This window comes from Dermacentor andersoni, chromosome 2 (genome assembly GCF_023375885.2).
Source record: "Dermacentor andersoni chromosome 2, qqDerAnde1_hic_scaffold, whole genome shotgun sequence".
Lineage (NCBI taxonomy): Eukaryota > Metazoa > Arthropoda > Arachnida > Ixodida > Ixodidae > Dermacentor > Dermacentor andersoni.
Window position 1 is genome coordinate 147,036,250 of NC_092815.1, and position 26,914 is coordinate 147,063,163.

Below are 26,914 nucleotides of genomic sequence, written 5' to 3' on the forward strand. Positions count from 1 at the left end.
GAGGCGCCACGCATTTTGTCTTGGTTATAGAAGAGCAAGCGCGTACGTACATCCATTTCTTGCCTTGCCGAGCGTCGATATGGAGGACAAGGCCAACGACGGCAGCAAGGTGTTCAGCGCGAGTTCTGAAGTGACTTCACTGAACGATGCTTTGTCGCTTACGCCACGAGCCCGTACTAAATCGTTGAGAAAGAAACGCCGTCAGCGTTCGATGGCGGACAGGCCGATGAACGGTGCGTCCAAGAAGGTGCCGCCTTGCCTTCCATCCCCACCGATGCCAGAGATGCCGGCATCCGGACCTGCTGCCACCGAGCCTTGGGTGCACACCGATGAGGCCGCCAGCGCAACGCAAGGGAGTCAAACTCATCTACAATGTAAGTGACGTGCCATACTTTTCCAGTCGAAGAACATAACATGCGTTCCCAACGAGCATCAAAAATGGCGTCCGCCCACCTGACGACCAAGCAGGCAGGCGGACGAATAGAAATTTAGAAAACCTCGTACGATGTCTGTGCAGCTTTCCTATTCATAAAAAATACGAGGTTATGTCTTCCGTGTCTGACCGCCGCGGCCACATGCTTATTTGCATGTACTGTTAAGGTGCTAAAATACTTGTTCGTTAACAAATACCAAGAGAGGTAGCAGGTTACAATAACGCGGACGTCTGCTTTCATGAACTGCTCAAGTGATGGCGCAATTCCTGAATATTGTATAAACTAGTGCAAGAACCGCGGTAATCGCGCGATATGTTTATTTCTACTGCCTCCTTAAGTGTGCTGAGACAACTATAACATGAGTGTAAAGCTATACCCTGAGAGCATCATTCACAACAGTGTCTATAGTGAACTTGAAATATACTTGAGAAGAAAAAAAGACACTATGTACACACATGAGCGAAATAACCACGCGTAGCATGAAATGAGACGTAGTGCAGACGGGGACAGCTTGCCATGTTTCTAGAGCGTAAGAAGTCTGATGCTGTCAACATTCTCATGTCAAGAGAAAACATGTATTTGTTTTAACGTGGAAATTCACGGATGACGGTGAGCGTGGCAGGTTTCCGCATTTTAAAGTGCGTGATTCTCATGGAAACACAGCAGGTGAAAACTCTTCACGTTCCTCATAAGGTGGTCGCTGCCAAAGCACAGACACCCGGCTTTTACGACAAGCGATCGTACCATCGCCGTTGGCCAAATGCAGAACGATTGTGCTGTACTGTACATAGGCGCCAACTACGGGGGGGGGCCGGGCCCACTCCGAAGATTTCCGAAGAGGGCCGAGCCCCCCCCTTCCCCCCCCCCCCCCGGGCGATAAAGAAGCCCCTGCCTCCCCACACGCACCGAAAGTGCCATCAACAGAGCTTTCTCACCGACACCAATCTTTGTACTTTCCTCGACCTTTTCACTTAAAATTTTATTGTGGCTAATAGCGTCCTGCATCATTGTTGGCGCGGACTTGCGCGGAGTATATTTCCTACCTGGCTTTATTTCTGCAATTCCTGACAATAGGAAAACGAGCGCATTAGAAGCACCAGTGGCAGCTGCCTCATCCGTATTTTGTCACTTCAACATTGTTTCAAATTTGCAGTGTAAACACTATGAACATACACAAAATATATTTAGATATAAACACAGAGCAAAGTTTACTATATTTACGAAGAAGATGGAGGTAGAATATTAAAGATTATTTCTAAAGATATGGAGAGTCTATGCCTATAGGGAATGAATATATCCCTCTATGTTCACCACGCTTCAAATTGCTTTGCGTGTTTTTTTTCACCATGAAAGAAAAGCTATAGATTTCTGTGGCCTCTTCGGCAGAGCCTTTTATCAATGCCGTGTGAAATGCACGTGAATGTTGTTTGTCTCAGTATTGCTTCTCTTTACAGTAAGCAATGCTAACCACCCATAAAAACATTTCTGGTATTTTACGACATTTATTCGGGATGAAAACATTGTCAGTTGCATGCAAAGGTCATAAATATATACAGGGTGTCCCAATTAAGTATCGTGCACCAAGATTTAAAAGAAGGAAAGCAAGGCGTTACTCAAAGAAAACCTATATGGTGCATATTGTTTAAAGTACAGTGTAGTAGCTGGCAGTAATTTTTTCATTACTGATATTTAGTTAGGTAATTGTAATTAATTATCTAACTTGAACGTACTATCCTAATTTTCAAAGCAGCAATGAGGCATTTGTAGGCACTGCCAAGGGACATCTAATTGCGGCATTACCGGCGACGTACTAATTGCGCACTCATTTTTTTACGTCTGACGAATAAATCCCGCGAAATATGGAAAATACCACGCGACTGCGCACCCACCCGGACCATAAAGCAGCACCCTCGAACGGACTCCCTCTGAGTTACCCTGTACGAAATAAAGGAAATAAAGAAATATATCCTGATGGAGCTAGTGCCTTATCTGCCGCGCCCCGGCCAAAGTGACATGTCGTGCTTGGTGTTAGAAACAAGGTGTGATGCTGTTGTCTCAGCGTAGATAAAGTGCACGGATGTTTTTTTTTTTTTTTTTTTGCCACAAGACCTATGACCACAAAAGCGAATTCACAGCATCATTGCGAAGGATTAAAGGGAGGATTTGTTCCGTCCCAGTCCCCAGGTCTTTCTCTAATGAGCCGAAGGTAAACATGATCCTTGCCTTGGGATCTGCAAATGGCAACATCAGGAAGGCCGCAAATATATATATCAATCATGGAAGTGTTGCGGTAGAACAAACGCATCGACTATCATGAGAGATTATTAAAACCGGAGACAAAGCGGCAGCTTCAAGAAAGAGTGGCGGAGGAATCTATCTTTGATTCCTTGCCTACGCACAGATGTTCTAGCATTTATGGCCTCAAGCCCTCATGCTAGCATGCGGGACGTGGCCGCCCAGGTACCGATTTCCAAGTCATCCGCTTGGAGGATTCTAAATGAGGGACTTTCACCCGTATCACCTTAACCAGCACCAATGCTTGTAGGATAGCGACCTGTAGAATCGTCTAGATTTCTCGTATTGGGTCCTCACAAAATCGGAGGAGTCACCGCACCTTTTGGGAACATCCTGCACACAGATGAAACCAATTACCCCAGAAACACCTAGGTAAATTTGCATAATGCACACTATGGGATGGACTCCGATCCACACTGGGAAAATCGCAATGGGCACCAGTATCAGTGGTCGTTCAATGTGTGGTTCGCAATTTACGCCGGTGCTGCAATCGCTCCCATCTTCTTCGATCACACACTGGCTGGAGAGCATTGCGTGAACAAAATCCTTGAAGGAATGGTGCATGAGTTTCTCAGCGAAGTCTCGCTGTCACGTCTTCAACTTCTGTGGTATCAGCACGATGGGATACCAGTGCACAGCAGCTGCCGAGCCCAAAACTGGCTGCATGCGACTTTTCATGCGCAATAGATGGGAAGGCCTGGGCTTGTAGATTGGCCGGCTAGGTCGTCTGGCCTCCTTCCACTCAATTTCTTTCTTTGGGGTTACGTGAAAGATCGTGCTTACACGATCGAGGCGGACGTCAGATTCGTTCAAGGCAAGGTTAACGGATTTCTGCCGTAAGATTCCGGCGTCGGTCATCATGAAAGCCACTGACGATTGGATAAAAGGGACACACTACAGCGTCGCTGCAAAAAAGACCTATTCGAACACGTCCTCTAGGCAGCAGCTGGTGTTCAACGGAGCTTGCGAATTCATAGATAATAAAGGCGCACTGAAATTTGATTATCTTTTTTTTTTGTGTGTGTGCAGGCGTCCTAATAGGCAATTCGGCTCATTTAGATGTGGTATATTTACTTTCTTAATCGTACCGGCTTTGCCTTTACTCGTTGGTCGCTTCCCGGTCTCTTTATTTCGTTTTTTTCTACACGAACCTGTTTTTGCGGCACGTGTGCACCTTCATGAAAAATAAAACGGTGACTTTAATTTGGCTTTGGTCCGAAGCAAGTTTCTGGCGCGAAATATAGCTTAGAGCGCACTCTTTCGACGCGGTGCGGGCAAAGCGGAGATATTGAAACATTCTATGCCCATTATATTGCTTTTGGCATTTTGTGCGTGGTCGGAGAGGCGCTTGGGCCGCGTCATCAAGGGGCCTTTGTTGTCAATGCGATCAGTCGGCCTCGAGAGCCGGATAATAAGTGTGACGTAGAAATGACAGGAAAGAATAGCTATGAAGCCGCGAAAACTATAATTGGAGCTCCTTTCGTACCAATATCAAGTTTATGCGCTGTCTCTTCAGTTTTGCGACAGGCAATGCAGTTGCTTTCAGTCAGCTTATTTGATGGCGCTGCTTTATGACGTGGGTGGGAGCGCACTCACATGATATTTTTCATACTTCATGACGTTTCTTAGCCAGTCAGAAAAATTGTACGCAATTAGTACGTCGCTGTAAACACCGCAGTTGGATGTCATGTTGGGGTGCCTACGAATGCCGCATTGACAGGATAGTACTTATCGAGTTAGATAATTAATTGCAATTACCGAATTAAATCTCAGTAACGAAAGATTTGCTGGGGGCTACTCCACTGTACTGGAAACAATATGCATTAGGTTTCCTGCGAGCAACGCAGCTGCTCCTTCTTTAAGTCTTGGTGCATGATAGTTGGGGAACACTGCATAATTCACTTAGGAACGAAAATGAGGCCAAGCCGGGTTCACTCGAAATTAGAATCAACAGCATTCATGCGCAGAAGCGCTTATACTGGGACTCACAGAAAAAGAAAGAGAGACAGAGGCCGCACTTTCGCCGGATAGGCGAAGAATTATTAGTGGTAGCCAGGTATGCGAAAATTACACGAAGGGAGATTACACCACCGAGACGACTCAGGCTGCGAAATTAAACTGTCCCCTACTAAGAGGTCTTGAGGTCTTGTATATGCTCATATAACGCCGTCACTGCAGCGCTGAACTCATTGAGGTTACTGCAAGCAATATATATATATATATATATATATATATATATATATATATATATATATATAGATGGGGTTTGGAAAGCTGGTTGGACCCTAGTGCCACCCCCCCCCCTCCGGAATAATTAAAACGCTTCGCCCATGGGCTCGTATATTGCTATTGCGAGATGTTAGTCCTGCGCACATAGTTTACAATCTGTCAATATGTCCTGTCAATATGCTTTGTGTGATTGCGGTGATTTTTGTTTGTGTTCGCAAAGTTTTGTTAGCAGATATGTAGCAATTAGCCTATAAAAAATGTTCTTGCCAATTAATCTGCATGCACCGCATGCACCTACACAGCACCGCTGTTCGACCGTACGTACGCACCCGAATATGAAATGGTCGAAGGAATAATACTGTACACCATTTCAAGCAATCCACCTGCATAATGGGAATTTCTGTGCCTACCATTGACACGCTTTTAATTTTATGCTGTGACGTGTTCTCTAGTTGAAGCCCCTGAATCACCCGTGGCTTCGGCTGCCATATCGCCTGCTCCACTCCTGTCGACGTCGGAGAAAACAACCCTGGAAGCTCAACCGAACCGCGATAGATCCAGTAACAAGACGGTGGGCTTCATGGCATGGGCTACTCGCAACTTGGGCCAGCCGTCAGACGCCGATGGAGGGTTCCCGATCTGCGAGCTTTCTTCACCACACGGGCTTCCGGGTTCACAAAGCGATTCAGCAAAACAGGTTCGGTCTGCGGCGAAGAGCTGCAGATGAGACTAGAAAATTTCTAAAATATAAATGCAACTGACGTATGCGCTAATGAGAGGAGGCGCGCGAACAGACACGCAGGCGAAAGCCAAGCATTTGTCTCAGAAGAATAGGGTTCAGGAAATTGGATGCGCTATTGTAGCTAACAAGGAGGATGCATGAGCAAAGCCACGCGTATTTGGCTGAGCCGGGTCCTTGGTCGGTAAGTGCGCCAGTTTCAGCTGTAATTGCCTATTTGGGCCCATTTGGGGTTCGCATGGATGCGCCTCGAAATAACTTCTGAGTGCGTCAGCTTTAAACCAGTGTAAATACAAACGTCGCCGCGCTTAAGAAATTAGCTGCAGTCCGGGAAGTGAGATCTATACGTCGGCCTAGTATGTAAGTGTTGGGATTAATCAAATGTTTTGGGGGAAATTGTGTGAGCTTCGTTAATTGGTTGCGCGGACCCATTTGGTGAGTCCATAGCAGCTACAGTAAATAACCTTGGGTTTGTCGGATTTAAATTTTGTACGAATACAGCACATAGCTTCGAAATCCCGTTAATGAAATTCGAAACTCCAAGGAATCATGTAGAACAAACGAGATAACGCCAGAATTTTACTACATTGTGCTGCGACTCCGTAACTAGGTGTTGGACGAGTATGCCGAGAAACACCTTGGAGCAGTAACTTTGACAGTCAGTGGGGCTACAAACTTTTGGGGCGCTTAAGTTTAAGCACAAATCACCATTTACGCGACAGTCGCGAAAGCGACCAATGGCGTAGCGAAGTCCTAAATTAGTTTGTGCAAAGAAATGAGTAAATAACTCAATGTGGCAATTCATTTTGTGGCTTTTGCACCGTCTACGCATTCAAGAGCGGGTTAAAATTTTTCTTTCGGGTCTTGAAAACATAAATACCAGGTAATATATGGCTACAGAGTGTCTTTCGATATGCCGCCAGAAAAGTAAGGTAGATTTCAGTCCGACATACTTTGTGGAGTCTCAGCATCATTGACACATAAACTAGAAACTTGTTAAATCGAGGCCGCAAGCTTACCGTGCCTCAAGCAGCAGCCACATTGCAGTCCAGCGGTATGCAGGGACGGGCGCGTTTTAGTGTAGGTTCGTTTAGCTTTGGCGGTTACGTAGCACTCACGTCTCGCCGGCAAATAAAACGCGAAGCTGCGGATGAAGAATTTACTGTGGCGAGTGTGCTAACATAGATCAGCGCAGTGACTGTTGCTCTTTTGACCACTAGCAAACCAAACAGAATCAAGCGGCATATGCATTTGTAAGTTCCTGATACATGTCTAGCTTTATATATGGTTGACTTGGGAAAAGATCTACCGCAGTATCTGACTTGTGCGACAAAATGTTGCTTTTCTTCAACTTCCCTTAGTACGTCATGAGCGATGTGGCCACGGAATACCCAGAGCGGATGTTATCTGGCACAGAGTCGACCGCCCTACGTTCACGCAAGACGACCGTGCGATGTGAGTCAGATTTTTAACCATTCTCTCGTGACTGTGTCATTGAACGAATTGACACAGTGTCGAAACATGCATGCAAAGATCATCGGAATGAAGAAAAAATAATAAAACTACAAAATTTTTGAATACATTGGATCTTGAGTACGTTAACAGCACCACTTGAGGTTTTAACATTGTACTCTAAGTGCGAACGCCACGATGCCTACCATTTAAATTTAGTATGCATAACGATGAGGGATTTGATGATTGCACGTAGTCATGCACCACAGGTTGCATGCGCGTCACACGGCGCGTCATTGATGCTTTAATGTCAGCCGTGTAGGGAGTGGTTTCCGTGTTCTGGCGCACTTCGAATACTTATTGCCTTAAAAGCATTACTCACGAAAACAGTAATCATAGCACTGTTTCATGTTTGTGGATGAAAAAATATTATGGGGTCGATGCAAATGCTCCTGTGTTGGTCCTTACGTCTTATTTCTACCGCCAAGCTTCGAGTAACTATGCCAGCAGATTGGATAGCTTCTGACACAAAAGCCAAGTTTGAAAAGGCCAACGATGACAAAATTAGGGTGACGAAAGATTTAGCTGTTCCTGACACACCTCCCGTACTAATTGATCGTTTTCAATGTCTGTATTCCCAAGCTTTTCACTACTGAAGTCATGGGTATTGCTGTCCTTGCCTATTCCGGCATCTATTTTGTTGTAGCTTTACTAACCACGTCGAGAGACGTTTTGCCGTCGCCAGTAATTTGACCTTCATTTGACCGCAACTGCACCGTAGCTTTGGCAATGAATCACGTGACTCATCGAGCCTAGCTCCACCAGTGCCGCCGGCTGGGCGCATGCGCTCTCCGCAGCTGGTTCGCCGCCTGACCACGTGACTCACCGCGCGCCGCGCTCGCCTAGTCAGTGCGAGCTTGGCCACGGATTAAATTAAAAATTAAATTATGGGGTTTTACGTGCCAAAACCACTTTCTGATTATGAGGCACGTCGTAGTGGAGGACTGCGGAAATTTAGACCACCTGGGGTTCTTTAATGTGCACCTAAATCTAAGTACACGGGTGTTTTCGCCTTTCGCCCCCTTCGAAATGCGGCCGCCGTGGCCGGGATTAGATCCCGCGACCTCGTGCTCAGCTGCCCAACACCATAGCCACTGAGCAACCACGGCGCGTCTTGGCCACGGATGAGAGAGGCCGGACCTTCTTCTCTGAGCGTTGCGCGGGAGCGGGATGCTTTGAGCCGTCGTCGTCAAGCGGCATCTGACCACCCCGCGAGAGACGCGCCCGGGGAGCTGCTTCACTGGAGAGGGTCCGAAAGGCAACAGGTGTCGCACCGTCGAGATGAATGTAGCGACCGCGTTCGCGCCCTGTCCGTTTTCGTTTCGACGCTGCACATGTTCGCGGCGTCTCTTTGCAGGTCTAGCACTTGCGCTTTCCCTGTGGCACAACAGGCGTCGCAACGTCGAATGATGCATGCCGACCCATGTGTGTCATGTCTAGCCACCGACCTAGGCACATCCGTCATACCTGGCTTAACGATGATTGTATACCTAAGTACGATAAGTACAGCTAAATCAAATGTTAACCAAGTGAAACCAAGTATTAACCAGGCTAAACCAAGCTTTCGCTTTGCATATCCAGGATTAATTGAGCTAAGCACCAGCCAAATTTTATTGATTTTGGCTTCTAGCGTGAAATGAAACACGGACACAGAAAGGAGCAGACAGGACGAGTCTGTGTCCGTGTTTCATTTCGCGCTAGAAGCCAAAATCATGTTACCGTACCAACTCGCCCAACTGTCTATCCTTTTGCAAATTTTATTGAATAATTTACTTGTGAATACCTCCAATGTGCCAGGTTTGGGCCATTACATCCTGTTCCCACTCTGAAGGAAGTTGTCTACTGGGGGACGTGCCCAGTTGCCGAAGGTGTATAATCGGCAAGACAGCCGCAACCATTACCAGCCCCACAGTGGGAGGAAAAAGCAAAGAAAGCCTCGCATTGAAAGGTTTCAGAGAAAGGGAATGCCACCGGAACAGCACCATAAGGTGACATGACTAGGCAGAGAATATACTTAGTGCGTCTGAACGAATGCGAATTTTATAAGTCTATTGGTAACGTTAGGCAGGCGCCGAGCTCCGAAGGACATTAGCGAACAAAATGACTAAGTAGGTACGGCAAGGCCTAAAGCGCCATTTTGGAAAATGAATCACACTTTACTGTAAAGAACAGAAATAACAGTGGTCAGAAATTGAAAAAAAAAAAGAAGATTCCTGCTGAAGATTTTTAGTGTGACTTGTCAGATAATGCGCAAGCATTATTTGCAGTCGCTCATCTGGTACTCGTGTAACAAATGATTGATTGAGTGGGCGAATTTCCCACACCACGCCTCACTGTGTCAGGGAGGGCGCAGTGGGCTGCAAATATTCCAATGGCCTGTTACATAATTAGTGAACATAATTTGTCGGAATTAATGTTTTTAATGAATTTATTGCTATCGTAGTTAATCTAAATTATGCTTATGTAATGTAGCAAGAATTTAATGTCATTACCCTCATTGTTCTTGACGGGGCTTAACTAATAAAATCATAACTATTGCTCATTAGGTTGTGGTCATGTTTATTGCCCTTAAATAATCTTGATTCGCCTTAATAAATTTAATGTTCGATCCAAAGTAGGCCTAAGTAATTTTAATTGCCGTAAGTAAGTACAATTACGCTTAATCAATGTAATGCTAATCAATCAAGATTAGGCTTAGATAATCGTAAGTATCCATAATCAATCTTTATTAGGCCTACGAAATTACCTCCCTAATTAGGCTTAATTACTTCTTGCGGCGACTGTAATAGCCTGCTTTATTTCTGCGCTTGCGGTATGGTATAGTTATCGCGGCATTTGTAGTAACCTCATTTTCTTTCTGCAGTAACTCTAGGATATAATTACCTGTAGCAACTGTAGTGCCCTGTTTTCTTTTTGTGCCGATTGTATGATTTGACTTACTGTATGGTATACTTACTTGCTCCGGTAGCTGTAGTGTCCAGCTTTCTTTCTGCACCGACAGTGTGGTAGTGCCGACGGTTAGGTGTACCTGTTGCGGGAACAGTAGTGGCCTAAATTCTTTCGGTGCTAACTGTACGGCGTAATTACTTGTTGTAGCAACTGTAGTGGCCTGCTTTCTTTCTGTACCGAATGCATGTTTTTTTTTTTTTTCAGAATCAAAATATTTTATTAAGTTACAAAATGTGTTACAAAAATGAAGATACAGAAGGAGGTGCCAGAGCACGAAGATGTGAGGGGACCTCCTGATAGTGTGTAAAACTAATAACAATATTGACAGCATGGTAATACCAGTGAGATACAGAAAATAGTAAAGGCAGAAAATACAAAAAGCACGAAAATGAAATGGGAATCGAGAAATACCAAAATAGAGCAATGAGCTGCGCAATATTGCTCTAACATACAAAAGAATAATGAAAATTATGCTGATAGAACAAGAACAATACAAAAAAATACAAATATTATGGACTATTTACAAAGGATATTTAAAAAGACTAAGATTCACCGACGATTAAGATACTCCCTTGTGCGAAACTTGAGGACAGCTTTACGCGTTTTCAATTTGCAATCTATTGAGGGAAACAATTTCATCGAGACATGTAGCAGAGTCGGCAATCGTGGAATATCTGATGTGCGAATCAAGCACGTCGGCTTTTATGGATGACTCGTCGAAGGGTCCAGTGTAATCGCTGGTGCGGCGTGACCCCCAGAAGGTACTACTCAATTCGCGTCGCGCATACAATCAGATTACAAAACAGTCTCAAACCATGACAATCGAAACAAGCGAGAGCTGACGCGAGCAGAGGATCATACGAAACGAGCGGTCTGGCTGAGACCAGCTACGAATACGCATCGAGCGCTCGGGTGGGTCCGCGTGGCACCAATTTTCCGCGCGCACGTCACTGAAGGGATCGCTCTCATCGGTCTCCGCCGTTCACTGCTCGCATCTTTCATCTGTCGCTACGCATTCGACCTTTCATCTTTCGATGTGCTCTCTGGATCGGTTACACCGCCGACGCCGCCGTCGCTCGCCACGGGAACTAATATGTTATACAAGCACAACTCACAATGCAGTGCGTAAGCGTTTGAGAAAGGTGAGAACAAAGAAATCTACTACCTATTACGAAAAAAAGAATTCTTTTTAAAATGAGATAACTAAGTGGTTTGCTTGATGCGAGTCGGGAGGCGATTCCAAAATGATATGTTAGAAAAGTAAATTATTTGTATGCAGCGGTTCGTTAGAATTGAAGATAAAAACAAAGTATGATTGAAAGCAAGTATAGTTGCATTACGCATTGTTGTTAACAAGTTTGAATCTGCCTAATATGTTACATGGCAAGAGGTTAATAGGACACCGATACAGTATGATCACAAGATGAAATGTGCGCAGTTGAGCTATTCTTAATATTCTGCAATCGCGAAGTACTTGAGAGACACTGTAACGAAACGAACTGACGGAGAGAATCCTGACTGCTTTTTCTGAAATCTGTTGTAGTAGGGTTATATGTTTAGGATATGGCAACACCCCATGCCGCACATAGTAGGCAAAGTTACTGTGAATAAAAAGAAAATAAACCATTAGCACTGTTGGCGTAGTATATAATGTCGCGTTTTTAGCAATATTCTTATTCCATGAGCTGTTTTACGCAGCAAATTAGCGATGCGAACTGTATAATTTGAATAATGGGCCATAGTGTGACGCCGAGAACTCAACACTGCGCAAATGTAGCGAGATATAGTGGTAACTTTCGGAGTATATGAGATACATTTCTGGAGAGAATGGAAAATCGCGAATGTGGTTTTGGACGCGTTAATTTCGAGGGAGTTACACCGGCACCGTTCAAGTGCGTTATTTAGATCAATGTTTATTCTAGTAGTAAGGCGACCGAGAGACCGGTCAGCAGCAACTATAGTAGTGTCATTTGCATAAAGGAATGGCTCAGCATGGGTTAAATGATTAGGGAGGTCATAGATCAGAAATGGATGTGCATTGAGAATCGACCCCTGGGGTACACCTCTTTGAATGAATAATTATACTGATTGTGGTTGACTAATATAAAACGCTTGCTTCCAGTTACATAACTAGCTTTCAAAGAGGCTTAGTACGGAAAGAACAATGCGGATAGAGATAAGTTTATCAAAAAGAATGTAGTGAGCTATGGTGTCAGACGCTTTGGTTAGATCGATAAATACAGCCCCACCATAGTCGCCTTCATCGATGGCTTGTTTAATTTTGTCAGCAAATGGTACGATTGCAATATTAGTAGGGAATCCGGCTCTAAACACGAATTGTGTAGGGAACAATATATTAAATTTATATAGATATTACACGTTATTCTATGAGCTTTTCTATCACCTTACTGAAAAAAGGCAGGATGCAGATTGGTCGATAGACAGAAGGACTTGTTCTGTCTTCCTTTTTATGTATCAGAATTACTTGTGCCTTTTTTAGTTGTTCTGGAAATGTTCCTGCCCTGAATATGAGATTGGTGATATGTGAAAGAGGACCACATATAAGATGCGCTATCATGTTTACATTTGCCGAATGAATATTAACACGTGCACTGGACACTTATCGGTGATTCATTATCTTTAGGACTTCATTCGGGCTAGTAGGAAAAATGTTAAAAGATTGGGAGCAACGTCCAAGTGATCCCGGAGGAGTGACAGCTTGATTGAGATGTATTGGTGCAATAGAATTCATTGGACCCGTTAGGGATATCTAAGGGATTATGGAGTAAAAAAACAACATAATGATTTATTTTATTAATGCCCGTCTGGTCATTCATAACAGAATTTATTAAGCATGAAATGCTTTTAGCTCTCGTTCTCGGCGACCTTCGAGTGACCTTGAGCCAAAACCCATAGCCATTATCTGGGCGCTCAAACGAGAACATCCGGACAAGTTGCGAAAATAAAACAAGATCCCCCTTCGTCCTCCCACACCCATAGTACAAGACTGCAATACATAGTCTAGTTACTCCCGAACAAATTGCTTCCGAGTTCTTCCTATTGTTTGTTTACAATATCACGGCAGCTGTGATTTCTAGTACGCTGAAGTTGTATTTGTCATTCCCAATATCGACGTTCAAAAGGCAGATACAGGGCAACATAGACTTCAATTCTGGGAAATTAAATTTGCTGCGGATCTACTGCGCTTGCCGAGCTGCGGCGCGGCGTGATGCCCGAAGCGTCTGATGCGCTGCTTAACGCAAGGAGGTTTAAACATTGGCTGCGGCTTAGCTCGGCTAACGCTCGATATGCAAAGTGAAAGCTTGGTTACACTTGGTTAACATTTTATTTAGCTGCACTTATTTTACTTAGGTATACAATCATCGTTAAGCCAGGTATGGCGGCTGTGCCTAGGTCGGTGGCTAGACGTGACATGCTTGGGTAAACATGCATCGTTCGACGTTGCGACGCAGGGAAAAGGCAAGTGCTAGACATGCAAAGAGACGCAGCGAACCCGCCCAGCGCCGAAGCACAAGGGGCAGGGCGCGAACGCGGTCGCTACATTGATCTGGACGGTACGACGCCTGTTGCATTCCGGACTCTGCACTGAAGCAGTTCGCCGGTGATATCCGCGGGGTGGTCAGACGACGCTTGGCGACGACGGCTCACAGCCTCCCGCCCCCGCGCAACGCTCCGAGAAGACGGCCCGGCCGCGTATTCACAATTGCTAGTAGGTACAGCAGAGCGCGGCGTCTCTCGTGGCGCTCGACGTTTCTGCGTAGGTGCAAGAAAAAGTGGGTGCGATCTGGCTACCTTTGCTCCTTGAATATGTGACTCTGTCTTGCCTGGGCACCACGGTGGAGAAGTTTCTTCGCGCGTGTTGTGTGCGTTTGGCCCTAGGCGCGCCGGCATAGCGGAGTTGGGTAGAGTTTATTTACGCTCGGACCCTGGCTGCCGGCGCGGTGAAACAGGTTAAGCAGCGGGCACTGGTGCCCCATTTGGTGAGCGCTGGCTCCGAAGGTGCGTCAGGTAGACTTTCTCAAGCGTGCGGCGCAGGTGCTGACTCATTCATGCCACATTATAACATTGTCGTGCCTTACGGCACTCTACCTTCAAGAAACATCACGGATTCTCATAGGATAGCGATATGGGCCATAGTAAAGGCCGGGCTTACTCTGCTGGGCTTTTAGGGGGCATTTTGAGTGGTACTGTTTGAGTGAAATAATCGCACAGCGCCTTAGCAACCACGGTTGAACGCGATTGCCTTATGTGCCACTGTGGGGATTATTGGCTTTGCGCCTCGTCCACGTTAGGATAGGTTAGCTTAGCTTACGTTAGCTTAGCGTAAAATACGTTATGGTGCCGCGGCGTTTTCTCACAGCGGTTACGCCGTGCGCATTATTGTCCTTGTATCTCGGCCATGTTAAGTTAGGTTAACGTTAGGTTAGGTTACCGTTAGGTTAGGTCAGAGTAAACCGCGTAAGGAGGGCGCGGCCTATTCTCTTTGCCGGCGCCGTTTCAGCCACTCGCGTTCAACCGCGGTTGCTAAAGCGCTCTGTCATGTAGATTTTCAATATATGCAGACCGGCCTCTTCCACGGTCCCTACTGCTCCCACGAAAACATCTGCAATGTTATCACATGTTTCACTGCGCCGGCAGCCGGCGTCGGAGCGTAAACAAACTCGAGTCTACTTCGCAATGCCGGCACGCCATGGCACAAACGCCTACAACACGCGCTAACTTTTCCGTAGTGCCTAGGCAGAGTCATGTATACATTCGAGAAGCAAAAGCCCCCACATTTTCTCTCTCTCACCCGCGATTACTCAAGCATGCGCACAAACGTCCGGTGCCTTCGCAAGTACCACGCTCCGCTGTACTTACTAGCAATTGTAAAGTCGCGGTCGGGTGTTGCTCTCATGCATGTTGTTGTGCTACACTGCGTGCCTACATGGAGGCAATGGGCGCTTAATCCTCCCCACCTCGTTCTTATGAAGAGATTGCCCTTGGCGACAACCGCCAATGTTCCAGGAAACTGCCGAAGCTTTTCCGTGGCCCGAACTGAGGAGTCTGGGGACACAGAGCACCATGACGAATCCACTGGCAGCCTTCAGAACTCCGCAGAACCGTTGACCCTTCCGTGGAGACCGGTTTTATGCAGCTTGAACTTCTGCTTTGACGAATGAGGAAAGCGACGCGGTTCACGTCAGCAACTGTCATGCTCGTTGCTACCTACGATGGGACGCCCAAGGGGACTTAAGGCAGAGGCAGACCATTGTTAAGAGAGAGTCGCCTCCAGCCGCTCCGTCGGTCTGGCTCCGTCGGTCCAGCGGTTCCGTCGGTCGACTTCGCTACTTGTATGCCATTGCCTGCTATTACCTGCTATATGTAAATATTGTATAAAGCTTTTCGTCTCCTCCTCGTCTGCTCCAAGAGACCGTCTCTCGACCACGACCCCGAGTCATAATAATGCCCAAACTCGCACTGGGTAGGCGAACGCGGCGCTCCTCTTAGCCAGGCGAACGGCGAGTCATGCGGTCAGGCGGCGACACCGGAGCTCGGCGCGGCGAGTCACATGACGCGTTGCCACGGCTACGGAGCAGCTGCGGCCAAATGAAGGTCAAATTCGCGGCGATGGCGAAGCTCGACTCGACGAGGTTAGTGAAGCTTTCGCTTAAAAACGTTCTTGGCATTGTCTTCATGGAGGAAGGAAAAAGCTAGGAGAGAGCGTTACGTCATGCAGTCAGCCTTGGCAAGCGAACGGTCCGAGAAGTTAGCGTTTTGCTCAGTGGCGGCCCAACACGTGATCTCTAGCGTCGAGGTCATGGAGCAGGAATCGAAATTTGCCGAGACGTTTGGACGCACCTCCTTCTGGCACATTTCTTCCAGCTGGGCAGTGTGCTCGGTCTCTCTGGCGTCTTTCGGTGCCTATCGAGCCGCCTTCAGCCCGTTTAAGTTCTTCTAGCTAGGCATCGTCCATATGGAGGAGTGCACACTATGGCGTGGTGCGGTGTGGGGTGGTGGGCTGCGCTGTTGAGAACGAGCACTACACCCATTTTAGGATTGTGGCTAGTATCGTCTCCAACCAATCTGCTTTGCCGGTTGCCAGTTCATGCTTACATCTACTCTCGATTACGGGAGAGCCACCAATTTTTGATCTTCCATTGCCGTTTGAAATCATTACCAGGGTTAACAATGTTGGGTTCATAGTTTCTTTTAGCTTCCTTGAGTGATTTGTTAAGCGGTGTTGCACTACGTACTGTACCGTGATTTTATTGACCTTAAACAGAGACATGCAAGAAGGAGAGAAGCTAAACGGATGTTGTTTTTTCACTTTTTTTCTATATAGTTTTTGTTTCTGCTGATACATTTCAGTAAACTGTTAGTCAGCAAACTGCCGAGGAGTTCCCGTGACATTTCACTTCTATATACGCCTCGCTTATACAACGGTGGATTGCAGCTTAAAACTTGTCAAATGTGATATGATCGTCTATGTTATTTGTTATGGAGGACCATTTCATTTCAGCAATTCAGCCAAAGAACTCTTGTTTGTTAAGAATTTTTTTTTAACGAGTGAACAACTTTCGGCGAGTCATGCTGAAAGCGGAAATCGGATAATAGTAATAGTAATATTTAGTTCAGGAACCCCGCGGTCGTCAGATGTAATAGAATTAGAAAACATGTCTTCGATAAGGTTGTTAGAAGATACAGGAATGCATCGAGTGGGTAGTGTTATAAGCGCCTCATATCCATATCGCTAAAAACAGTTCGTATATTTACTGCAGTGTGGATCAGAGGCGTCAAGAATGTTTATGATGATATCACCGACAACTATAACATTCTTATTTTCAAGTACAATATAATTAAGGAGACTCTTAAGTTCAGTGCAAAAGTCTGAAGCTGACGATGGTGGCGATGGGTATGTGCCTCCAAAAATAACGTCTTTTGGTTAAGAAGATGAACACTTCTACCGAAATGGATTCGCAGCTAGTAACACAAAGGGCGAGATTATTCCTGAGCTTATATTCAAGGAATGACGAGATGTAGATGGAAAGACCCCCATGATTTCAAGATAACCTGTGACAGTGTTCCATAACATACGATTGGAAACAAAATACGTTTTATCAGTCTATGATAGCCACGTCACGGACAGACAAATCAAGGGAAAAATGATGTCCGAGTGAAAACAAAAAAAAATGATTGTATCTTATGTCATCATCATCATCAGCCTAGTTACGCCCACTGCAGGGCAAAGGCCTCTCCCATACTTCTCCAACTACCCCGGTCATGTACTAATTGTGGCCATGTTGTCCCTGCGAACGTCTTAAAGTCATCCGCCCACCTAACTTTCTGCCGCCCCCTACTACGCTTTCCTTTCCTTGGATTCCAGTCCGTAACCCTTAATGACCATCGGTTATCTTCCCTCCTCATTACATGTCCGGCCCATGCCCATTTCTTTTTCTTGATTTCAACTAAGATGTCATTTACCCGCGTTTGTTCCCTCACCCAATCTGCTCTTTTCTTATCCCTTAACGTTACACCTATCATTCTTCTTTCCATGGCTCGTTGCGTCGTCCTCAATTTCAGCAGAACCCTTTTCGTAAGCCTCCAGGTTTCTGCCCCGTAGGTGCGTACTGGTAAGACACAGCTGTTATACACTTTCCTCTTGAGAGATAGTGGCAACCTGCTGTTCATGACTTGAGAATGCCTGCCAAACGCACCTCAGCCCATTCTTATTCTTCTGGTTATTTCAGTCTCATGATCCGGATCCGTGGTCACTACCTGCCCTAAGTAGATGTATTCCCTTACCACTTCCAGTGCCTCGCTACCTATCGTAAACTGCTGTTCTCTTCCGAGACGGTTAAACATTACTTTAGTTTTCTGTAGATTAATTTTCAGACCCACCCTTCTGCTTTGCCTCTCGAGATCAGTGAGCATGCATTGCAATTAGTCTCCTGAGTTACTAAGCGAGGCAATATCATCAGCGAATCGCAAGTTGCTAAGGTATTCTCCATCAACATTTATCCCCAATTCTTCCCACTCCAGGTCTCTGAATACCTCCTGTAAACAGGCTGTGAATAGCATTGGAGATATCGTATCTCCCTGTCTGACGCCTTTCTTTATTGGGATTTTGTTGTGGAGGATTACGGTGGCTGTGGAACCGCTATAGATAGCTTCCAGTATCTTTACATATGGCTCATCTACACCCTGATTCCGTAGTGCCTCCATGACTGCCGAGGTTTTGACTGAATCAAATGCTTTTTCGTAATCAATGAAGGCTTTATATAAGGGTTGGTTATATTCCGCACATTTCTCTGTCACCTGATTGATAGTGTGAATATGGTCTATTGTTGAGTAGCCTTTACGGAATCCTGCCTGGTCCTTTGGTTGACAGAAGTCTAAGGTATTCCTGATTCTATTTGCGATTACCTTAGTAAATACTTTGTAGGCAACGGACAGTAAGCTGATCGGTCTATAATTTTTCAAGTCTTTGGCGTCCCCTTTCTTATGGATTACGATTATGTTAGCGTTCTTCCAAGATTCCGGTACGTTCGAGGTCATGAGGCATTGTGTATATAGGGCGGCCAACCTTTCTAGGACAGTGTTCCCACCATCCTTCAACAAATCTGCTGTTACCTGATCCTCCCCAGCTGCCTTCCCCCTTTGCATAGCTCCCCAGGCGTTCTTTACCTCTTCCGGTGTTACTTGTGGGATTTCAAGTTCCTCTAGACTATTCTCTCTCACCTTATCGTCGTGGGTGTTACTGGTACTGTATAAATCTCTATAAAACTCTTCAGCCACTTGAACTATCTCATCCATATTAGTAACGATATTGCCGGCTTCGTCTCTTAACGCACACATCTAATTCTTGCCTATTCCTAGTTTCTTCTGTACTGCTTTTAGGCTTCCTCCGTTCCTGAGAGCCTGTTCAATTCTATCCATATTATAGTTCCTTATGTCCGCTGTCTTACGCTTGTTGATTGACTTAGAAAGTTCTGCCAGTTCTATTCTAGCTGTAGGGTTAGAGGCTTTCATACATTGGCGTTTCTTGATCAGATCTTTCGTCTCCTGCGATAGCTTACTGGTTTCCTGTTTAACGGCGTTACCACCGACTTCTATTGCGCACTCCTTAATGATGCCCATAAGATTGTCGTTCATTGCTTCAACACTATGGTCCTATTCCTGGATTAAAGCCGAATACCTGTTCTGTAGCTTGATCCGGAATTCCTCTAGTTTCCCTCTTACCGCTAACTCATTGATTGGTTTCTTATGTACCAGTTTCTTCTGTTCCCTCCTCAAGTCAAGGCTAATTCGAGTTCTTACCATCCTATGGTCACTGCAGCGCACCTTGCCGAGCACGTCTACATCTTGTATGATGCCAGGGTTCGCGCAGAGTATAAAGTCGATTTCATTTCTAGTCTCACCATTCGGGCTCCTCCATGTCCACTTTCGGCTAACCCGCTTGCGGAGAAAGGTATTCATTATCCGCAAATTATTCTGTTCTGCAAACTCTACTAATAACTCTCCTCTGCTATTCCTAGAGCCTATGCCATATTCCCCCACTGACTTGTCTCCGGCCTGCTTCTTGCCTACCCTGGCATTGAAATCGCCCATCAGTATACTGTATTTTGTTTTGACTTTACCCATCGCCGATTCCACGTCTTCATAGAAGCTTTCGACTTCCTGGTCATCATGACTAGATGTAGGGGCGTAGACCTGTATAACCTTCATTTTGTACCTCTTATTAAGTTTCACAACAAGACATGCCACCCTCTCGTTAATGCTATAGAATTCCTGTATGTTACCAGCTATGTTCTTATTAATCAGGAATCCGACTCCTAGTTCTCGTCTCTCTACTAAGCCCCGGTAGCACAAGACGTGCCCACTTTTTAGTACTGTATATGCTTCTTTTGGCCTCCTAACTTCACTGAGCCCTAATATATCCCATTTACTGCCCTCTAATTCCTCCAATAGCACTGCTAGACTCGCCTCACTAGATAACGTTCTAGCGTTAAACGTTGCCAGGTTCATATTCCAATGGCGGCATGTCCGGAGCCAGGCATTCTTAGCACCCTCTGCAGCGTCGCAGGTCTGACCGCCGCCGTGGTCAGTTGCGTCGCAGCTGCTGGGGACTGAGGGCCGGGGTTTGATTGTTGTGTTCATATAGGAGGTTGTGGCCAAGTACTGCACCAGGGTGGCCAATCCTGCTCTGGTGACAGAGTGCGTTACCGGTTCTGGTCACCGGGATCAGGTCGCACTCCAGGCCTGTTTGTGCAATTTTCTCAACACACGGTTTTTTTTTTCTGGTATTTTCCGGTGGAGAATTTTGCGGTCCGGGATTTGAATCACGGTCCTCTCGCACGGGAGGCGGATACTGTACCGTCCGCGCAGGAGTTAAATTAAAAATAAACTGTGGGCTTTTACGTGACAAAACCACTTTCTGATTATGAGGCACGCCGTAGTGGAGGACTCCGGAAATTTCGACCACCTGGGGTTCTTTAACGTGCACCTAAATCTAAGTACACGGGTGTTTTCGCATTTCGCCCCCATCGAAATGCGGCCGCCGTGGCCGGGATCCGATCCCGCGACCTCGTGCTCAGCAGTCTAACACCATAGCCACTGAGTAACCACGGCGGATCCCGCAGGAGTTGTACGCCTCATTTGATATACAGTGGTGCCCTATTTGATCAGTCAAGGTGTACCAATCTGAGCTCGGATATACCGCACGGATGGCACTCGGCTAGAGAACCTGGTATTTATGACCTGCACATGTGAGGCCATACATATTTGAAGATATATATCTTTCTTTTTTTTTTTTAGGAGGGTTCCCGTACAGTGATAAAATAAAGGAAAAGACATTAAAAGAAAGAAAAAGAAAGAAAGATAAAGGGGCGAAAGAAAGGAACATAATAGGTGATTTGAACTCGTGACCCTTCGATGTTGCCCGAAAAGATAGCTCAGTCGGTTGGTTCGTCAGGCCCCAGGCTACTTTCAAGCGCCACAGCTCCTGCTCCGAGCCTCACACTTACGTGGAAAGGGGCTCATGTTACGTGGAAAGGGGCTCAGGCATACTTTCTTGGAAAACTGGCTGCCCGAGGAGAAGAGCGAACTCGAGCGGCTTTAGAGACAAGGAAAACTGCCTTAAAATATTTAGATTTGAGGGAAAGCTTCGTTACCAACTATAACACGGCAATCAGAACTCGAATACGACGAGAGAAATTATTGAGACGTGGAAAATTTCAAGTGCATTTTAAGGCTTCGAGTGTTGAAATGGTTTCTTGACAAACAGGGTTCTTGAATAAAAGGTGTGAGATTTTTGAAGATAATAGAAAGCCGTGATAGAATTATTCTTCGGTGTTGCGAGGATGATCCATGTAAACCATCGGAAAATCCCAAGATCTGCTTGTGTCGATATATGGAAAGCCCGGCTTTCACTGTTTTTCATTTGCAGTCCACAGGGATTGCCACTTCTTTTTTGAGTGGCAGTGCTCTATCAAAAAGGCTCTTGTTTTTAGAGGTCAAGTCGTCATTCGCAAATACAGCAGCAAGACAGTCCCAGTTTATTCGAGATCCGTCTTGTTAAGGCGCGCCGCACTCGTTTTGATGAGGACTGTTTGTTTCTTTCGGGTGAACAGAACCGAGCAATGACATTCTTATGTTCGCCAGCCTTGGTAGGTATAAGACATGCAAGATCGACTGCATGGTATTGCCGATTGTATGGCATATTTGTCGCGGCAACTGCAGTGGCCTCATTTTTTTCTCTGCACGGACTGTATGGTATGGTCTACTGTATAGCAAACGTGTTGCGGCAACTGTGGCGGCAACTGTGGTGGCATTGTGGTGGCATTTCACTCTGCATTGTATAGTTACTTGCTGTGGCAACTTTACTGTCTGCTTACTTTTTTGGGACGGCCTTTGCCGCAACCGTAGGTGTTCTGTATGCGTTCCTAAGTAAAACTAATTGATATCTTTTATACTGCTTGCCTTAAGTAGCATTCGTTTTTTTTTTCGTAAAGATGGTAGCGTTACTCGTTGTGCCGACTTTGGTGGCCTACATTCTTTCTATGCCGCCTGCAAGTGTAGAAGTTCTACAGTCATTATCATAAAATTGAGTAGTCATACATAGTCATACGTAGTCATAACACATTGTCGTGTGCGTGTACCCCATCAGACCTCATGTACATCTATGCAGTACGTTGAGTCAGGCGTTACACAAGGACGGAAATATTTACGAAGGAATAAGCCCTATAATGCTTATACAATGAAACAGCAAATATCGCTATCAAGGCACATCTGCCGCGTTACCAGGAGATCCCCAGGCTCATGACATCGTAGGGCACGCATACTCGAACCTGTACCTCTATCGCCGTTTTTGTTCTCCAAAGCTTTGCCTTTGATGACGCGGTCCGTTAAAACCGGATTGCTGGAACCAAATCGCTGCACTGCTTCCGATTTCTTTGGTTTAACAGGAAAATACGCATGCCTTATCGAGAGAGAGGGTTACCTGGCTCTTGTAGAACAACAGCGTCTTATAGAACTAGTTGCAACAATACAGCATATTTATGCTGACATGACGAGCCTATGTTGCTCAAGTACTAGCGATGAAAATGTCGCGAGAGGATCGCATTGCACTTGGACTGCTTTCGAAATGAATGATTGGTATGATTCCAATTGATTTGAATAGTGCTGGACGCATAATGGAATATGTATCTTTTGCACTTTTGAGCAACTCTTGTATCTGGATTGGCTACTTAAAACTTGAAAACGCTGTGGCACAGCTCATGCACATTTCGACTCTCTAGCCTCGTATGCCATGAAGAACGGCTAGAGAACTGTTGGGCAAGAGCTATGGCGCTCTGCACTGAGGTTGCATAAGACAGAATGAAAAAATCCGAGGGCACCTAAGCACTACTTATGAATTGTAAGATTGAAAGGTTTATATGCAATAGAACGCCGTTGAGCGGTCTTTCGAGTTTTGCGTGAAGGGTAATGTTTAGGTGTTTTGCTACAGTGTGTGCTACCCAGTATTGCGATTAAGTTGATGCAGCTTATTTTTTTACTGTTTCTACGCTCACACCGTACTTGGTGGTCGAGTAAATTAGGAGCATCGAACTCCAAGAGAGGGGAGTGGGCATGTTGAACGAATTTTAGGCGCTATCCCGTCATGAAATGCTCATACGCCGGGCATTTGCTCACGAATACACAGCTTCTGTGACGTACACAAACATTGCGTTCGCGACGAAAAGAAAACAAAAGAATGATTAAATAAATTAAACGGAGTTATGCCAGCATGTCGTAGACCGAAGAAAAAGAAGGACTTTTTACTCATATAACGTCCTCCCTTTTTTTTTCGCAGTCGGAAGCACAACGGTGCGGGAGATTTCTTTGGCCACGATGACCATGCTGCAGCGCCATGCACCAGCGATAGGAACGTTAGCGCTGGCATTGTTCGCACTAGTCTTGCTGGCCACCGGCATCGTGGTGTTCATGAGTCACACCATCCAGAAGCAACGGCGCCAGAGCCGCTGTACGGCACCCGCATGCACCCGTGCACTAAAAGACCTCCAGAATCTTCTCGACGATGGAGTGGACCCTTGCCAGGACCTGTACAAGCATGTTTGTCGAAAGTGGCGTGAGACGGCTGATGAGGGACTCGATTTTCTCGACTACGCCGCTCGACTGACGATGTATCGCGTTAACTCCCGACTGCTCTTCGACACATCTCCAGACACTGTCGTATTGCGCGACGTGCAGCCTGTGGCTAAGTTTTTGAAGCTGTGCTGGCGTTACGTCAATAACGCCGCTCCTGGTGCAGGCAGGCCGGCACTGGACTTTTTAGAGCTGCGACAGTACGCCGACATTGAAGTTTCTAACATCGCAAATTTCCTGGAGCATCTAGTGCGGCTTGCCCTCGCACGGGGCCTGGTCACCGTAATCGGCATGAAGCTCGTGCGGTCGAGGAGTGGCGCCAATTTGTTGCACCTTTTTCCCGGTCAGAGCATAGCGCAGAAGATGGACGTACCAATGCTGACGGATGAGATTTTAGAATACATCACAAGCCTCGTGGCGCAATCCAATTTCTCGAGAAGCTTCGACGCGAGCTCCATCTCCATTCAGGAGCGCCGTATGCAGAATTTCTTGTCATCACCGATTACGAAGCAAAGCTACAAGCTGGTAGTGTTGGGATCCCTGAGCAACAACTTCAGCACAAATAGTTGGATCTCAACTCTGAATTCTATTCTTCCCGAGGAGAACAGGGTGGACAGCCTCTCCCCAATCAAGATCCACGGTCTGGACACCATAAGAGGAATCGTGGCCTTCTTTCAAGGGCGTGTTGACTACGGCTCAGCGTACGTCTACGTTCTGATCCTCATGGAGGCATTCCGATTCGACTTCATGAGAAGTTCCTCCAAGCGTGGAAGTAGGAGCGCCAACAGCTGCCTGAGGGCAACATTGGACGTGATGACGCAGGCCGCTTACGTCATAGGAACTAAAGTTCTAAAGTGGCCCAGAGACCGGGAAGACGTCTCCCTCAACATACTCAGCGAAGTTGTCGCCACTGCCACGGCAGAAGAAAACGTCGTCTGGATGACCGGCAAGAGCAAACGCCGCATCAATGCGTTCCTAAGGAACGCGCTGGTGTACGCACAGGCGGAATCTATCACCGATAATCTGTCGATTCCTGCAGAAGAGTTCAACGAATCCTTCGTACAGGGCGACTTTCCTGCCATTTACATGCGTTTGAAATCTAAGCAGCGTGACACTCTCCTAAAGACACCTTTGCAGGAGACGGACGATGTCTACGCTTCTCATTTTATTAATAGCAGCGTCTTTTATGACATCGACATCAACACCTTTTTTATTCCCGCTGCTTTCAGAGGCGAACCAATTGCGTACTCCGCCGAGGTTCCCGTCGAGTACTCCATCGCAATACTAGGAGCGCTGCTCGCCAGGGAGCTGATACGCGGCGTGTTTCGAAGCAGTGAAATGAGCGATACTGAGTGGACCAGTGACGAATTGAAACGCGTTCGATTTTATCAGGATTGCTTGGACGCTCTAGCGCGTAATGCTTTCAACGTGTCCCTGGAGGAGATCGACGGAAGCGGCACGGAAATTGCAGAGTGGGTGTTCGCAGCCCACTTGGCGCATGGCGCGCTGCGAAGTGCGCTTGAAAAGTCGGAACGACTACTTGACTGGAACGAGTCCTGGGTGCAGGCGCAGCGAGTATTTTTCCGCCGCTTCTGCCTAATGTCGTGCACAGCTAAGAAGGAGAGATATTTAGAGGCAGCCCGTATCCGCTGCATTTTGCCTTTGATCAATATGGCCGACTTTGCGAATGTGTTCAGCTGTCACGCAAATTCATCGCACAAGTCCGGTTTTTGTAAATTAAATTGAGTGCAGAAGCCACAGCTAGCCTTCTGTGCTTGATGTTTTGGTGCCACATTGGTGTTATAGAAACCGGTAGTCACATAATAAATATAAATTATTCGTTTATTTCTGCGTATGTTAGAGTAAAACACGATTGCTTTCCTGGAAAACGCAAATATTTGTTTCATGTATGCAAAGCCTAATGAACTGCAAGAGGAAATGGGGCAAGCGGATATGTCCAGAAGCAAATGACGGACGGAAGTAATGGGAACCATATGGTGACGGCACCGTTCTGTATAGCGTCGCGTGTCGGGGATTCAAGAGAGCCACAGGCAGTGCCGAACTCGAACCTCAGTACGAAGCGAAACCACCCTTTCCATAGCAGAAAGCAGGGCCGGACGGCGCAGACAGCGCTTCGCTTACAAGTGCACGGAGAAAAACGGCATACTCCGTTGTCACAGCTTTTAAATGTAGCTTGTCGCCAGGGTTATGCTTCAGATACTGTTCTTACGCTATGGTTATAATGTTGTAGCCGAGTAAACGGTACCACAATAATCTACGCTTCCACGATCATCCATTAAATGCCTACAACACAACCGACACCAGCAGTTAGCCTTCTGATATTGTCTATGTGAAGCGGTGCAAGTCGCCCCTGTCGCGTTGAGTAATGTTTTGTTGTCGTATGTAGCAGTGTCCTACCACTGCGGCGAGTAATTTGTATCATAGCCTTTGGGATGCTATGATAGTTTTCAACAGTCCGCTATCCACAAACCACTACACTTGAACGTCGTTACAACGGAATGCGATATAACCAAATAATGTATGTTTGACGTAGAGTTTGACGTAGAGTGAAATAATAGAGTTTGACGTAGTGGTTCTGCGGAAGCCATCGCCATCGCCGCGAATTTGACCTTCATTTGGCCGCAGCAGCTCCGTAGCCTTGGCAACGCGTCATGTGACTCGCCGCGCCGAGCTCCGGTGTCGCCGCCTGACTGCATGACTCGCCGTTCGCCTGGCTAAGAGGAGCGCCGCGTTCGCCTAGCCAGTGCGAGTTTGGCCATTATTATGACTCGGGGTCGTGGTCGAGAGACGGTCTCTTGGAGCAGACGAGGAGGAGACGAAAGCTTTATACAATATTTACATATAGCAGGTAATAGCAGACAATGACATACAAGTAGCGAAGTCGACCGACGGAACGGCTGGACCGACGGAGCCAGACCGACGGAGCGCCTGGAGGCGACTCTCTCTTAAGAATGGTCTGCCTCTGCCTTAAATCCCCTTGGGCGTCCCATCGTAGGTAGCAACGAGCATGACAGTTGCTGACTTGAACAGCGTCGCTTTCCTCTTTCGTCAAAGCAGAAGTTCAAGCTGCATAAACCCGGTCTCCACG

General features: G+C 46.4%; 1 protein-coding gene across 1 annotated transcript; it reads left to right on the forward strand.

The window, feature by feature from the left end:
- LOC129387509 (uncharacterized) lies at nucleotides 1-25,565 on the forward strand. Its single transcript, XM_055076474.2, has 4 exons — nucleotides 1-374; nucleotides 5,411-5,655; nucleotides 7,059-7,152; nucleotides 23,513-25,565. The coding sequence occupies exons 1-4, from the start codon at nucleotides 80-82 to the stop codon at nucleotides 25,549-25,551; spliced, it is 2,673 nt and encodes an 890-aa protein (XP_054932449.2). The 5' UTR covers nucleotides 1-79; the 3' UTR covers nucleotides 25,552-25,565.
- The last annotated feature ends 1,349 nt before the right edge of the window (nucleotides 25,566-26,914 follow it).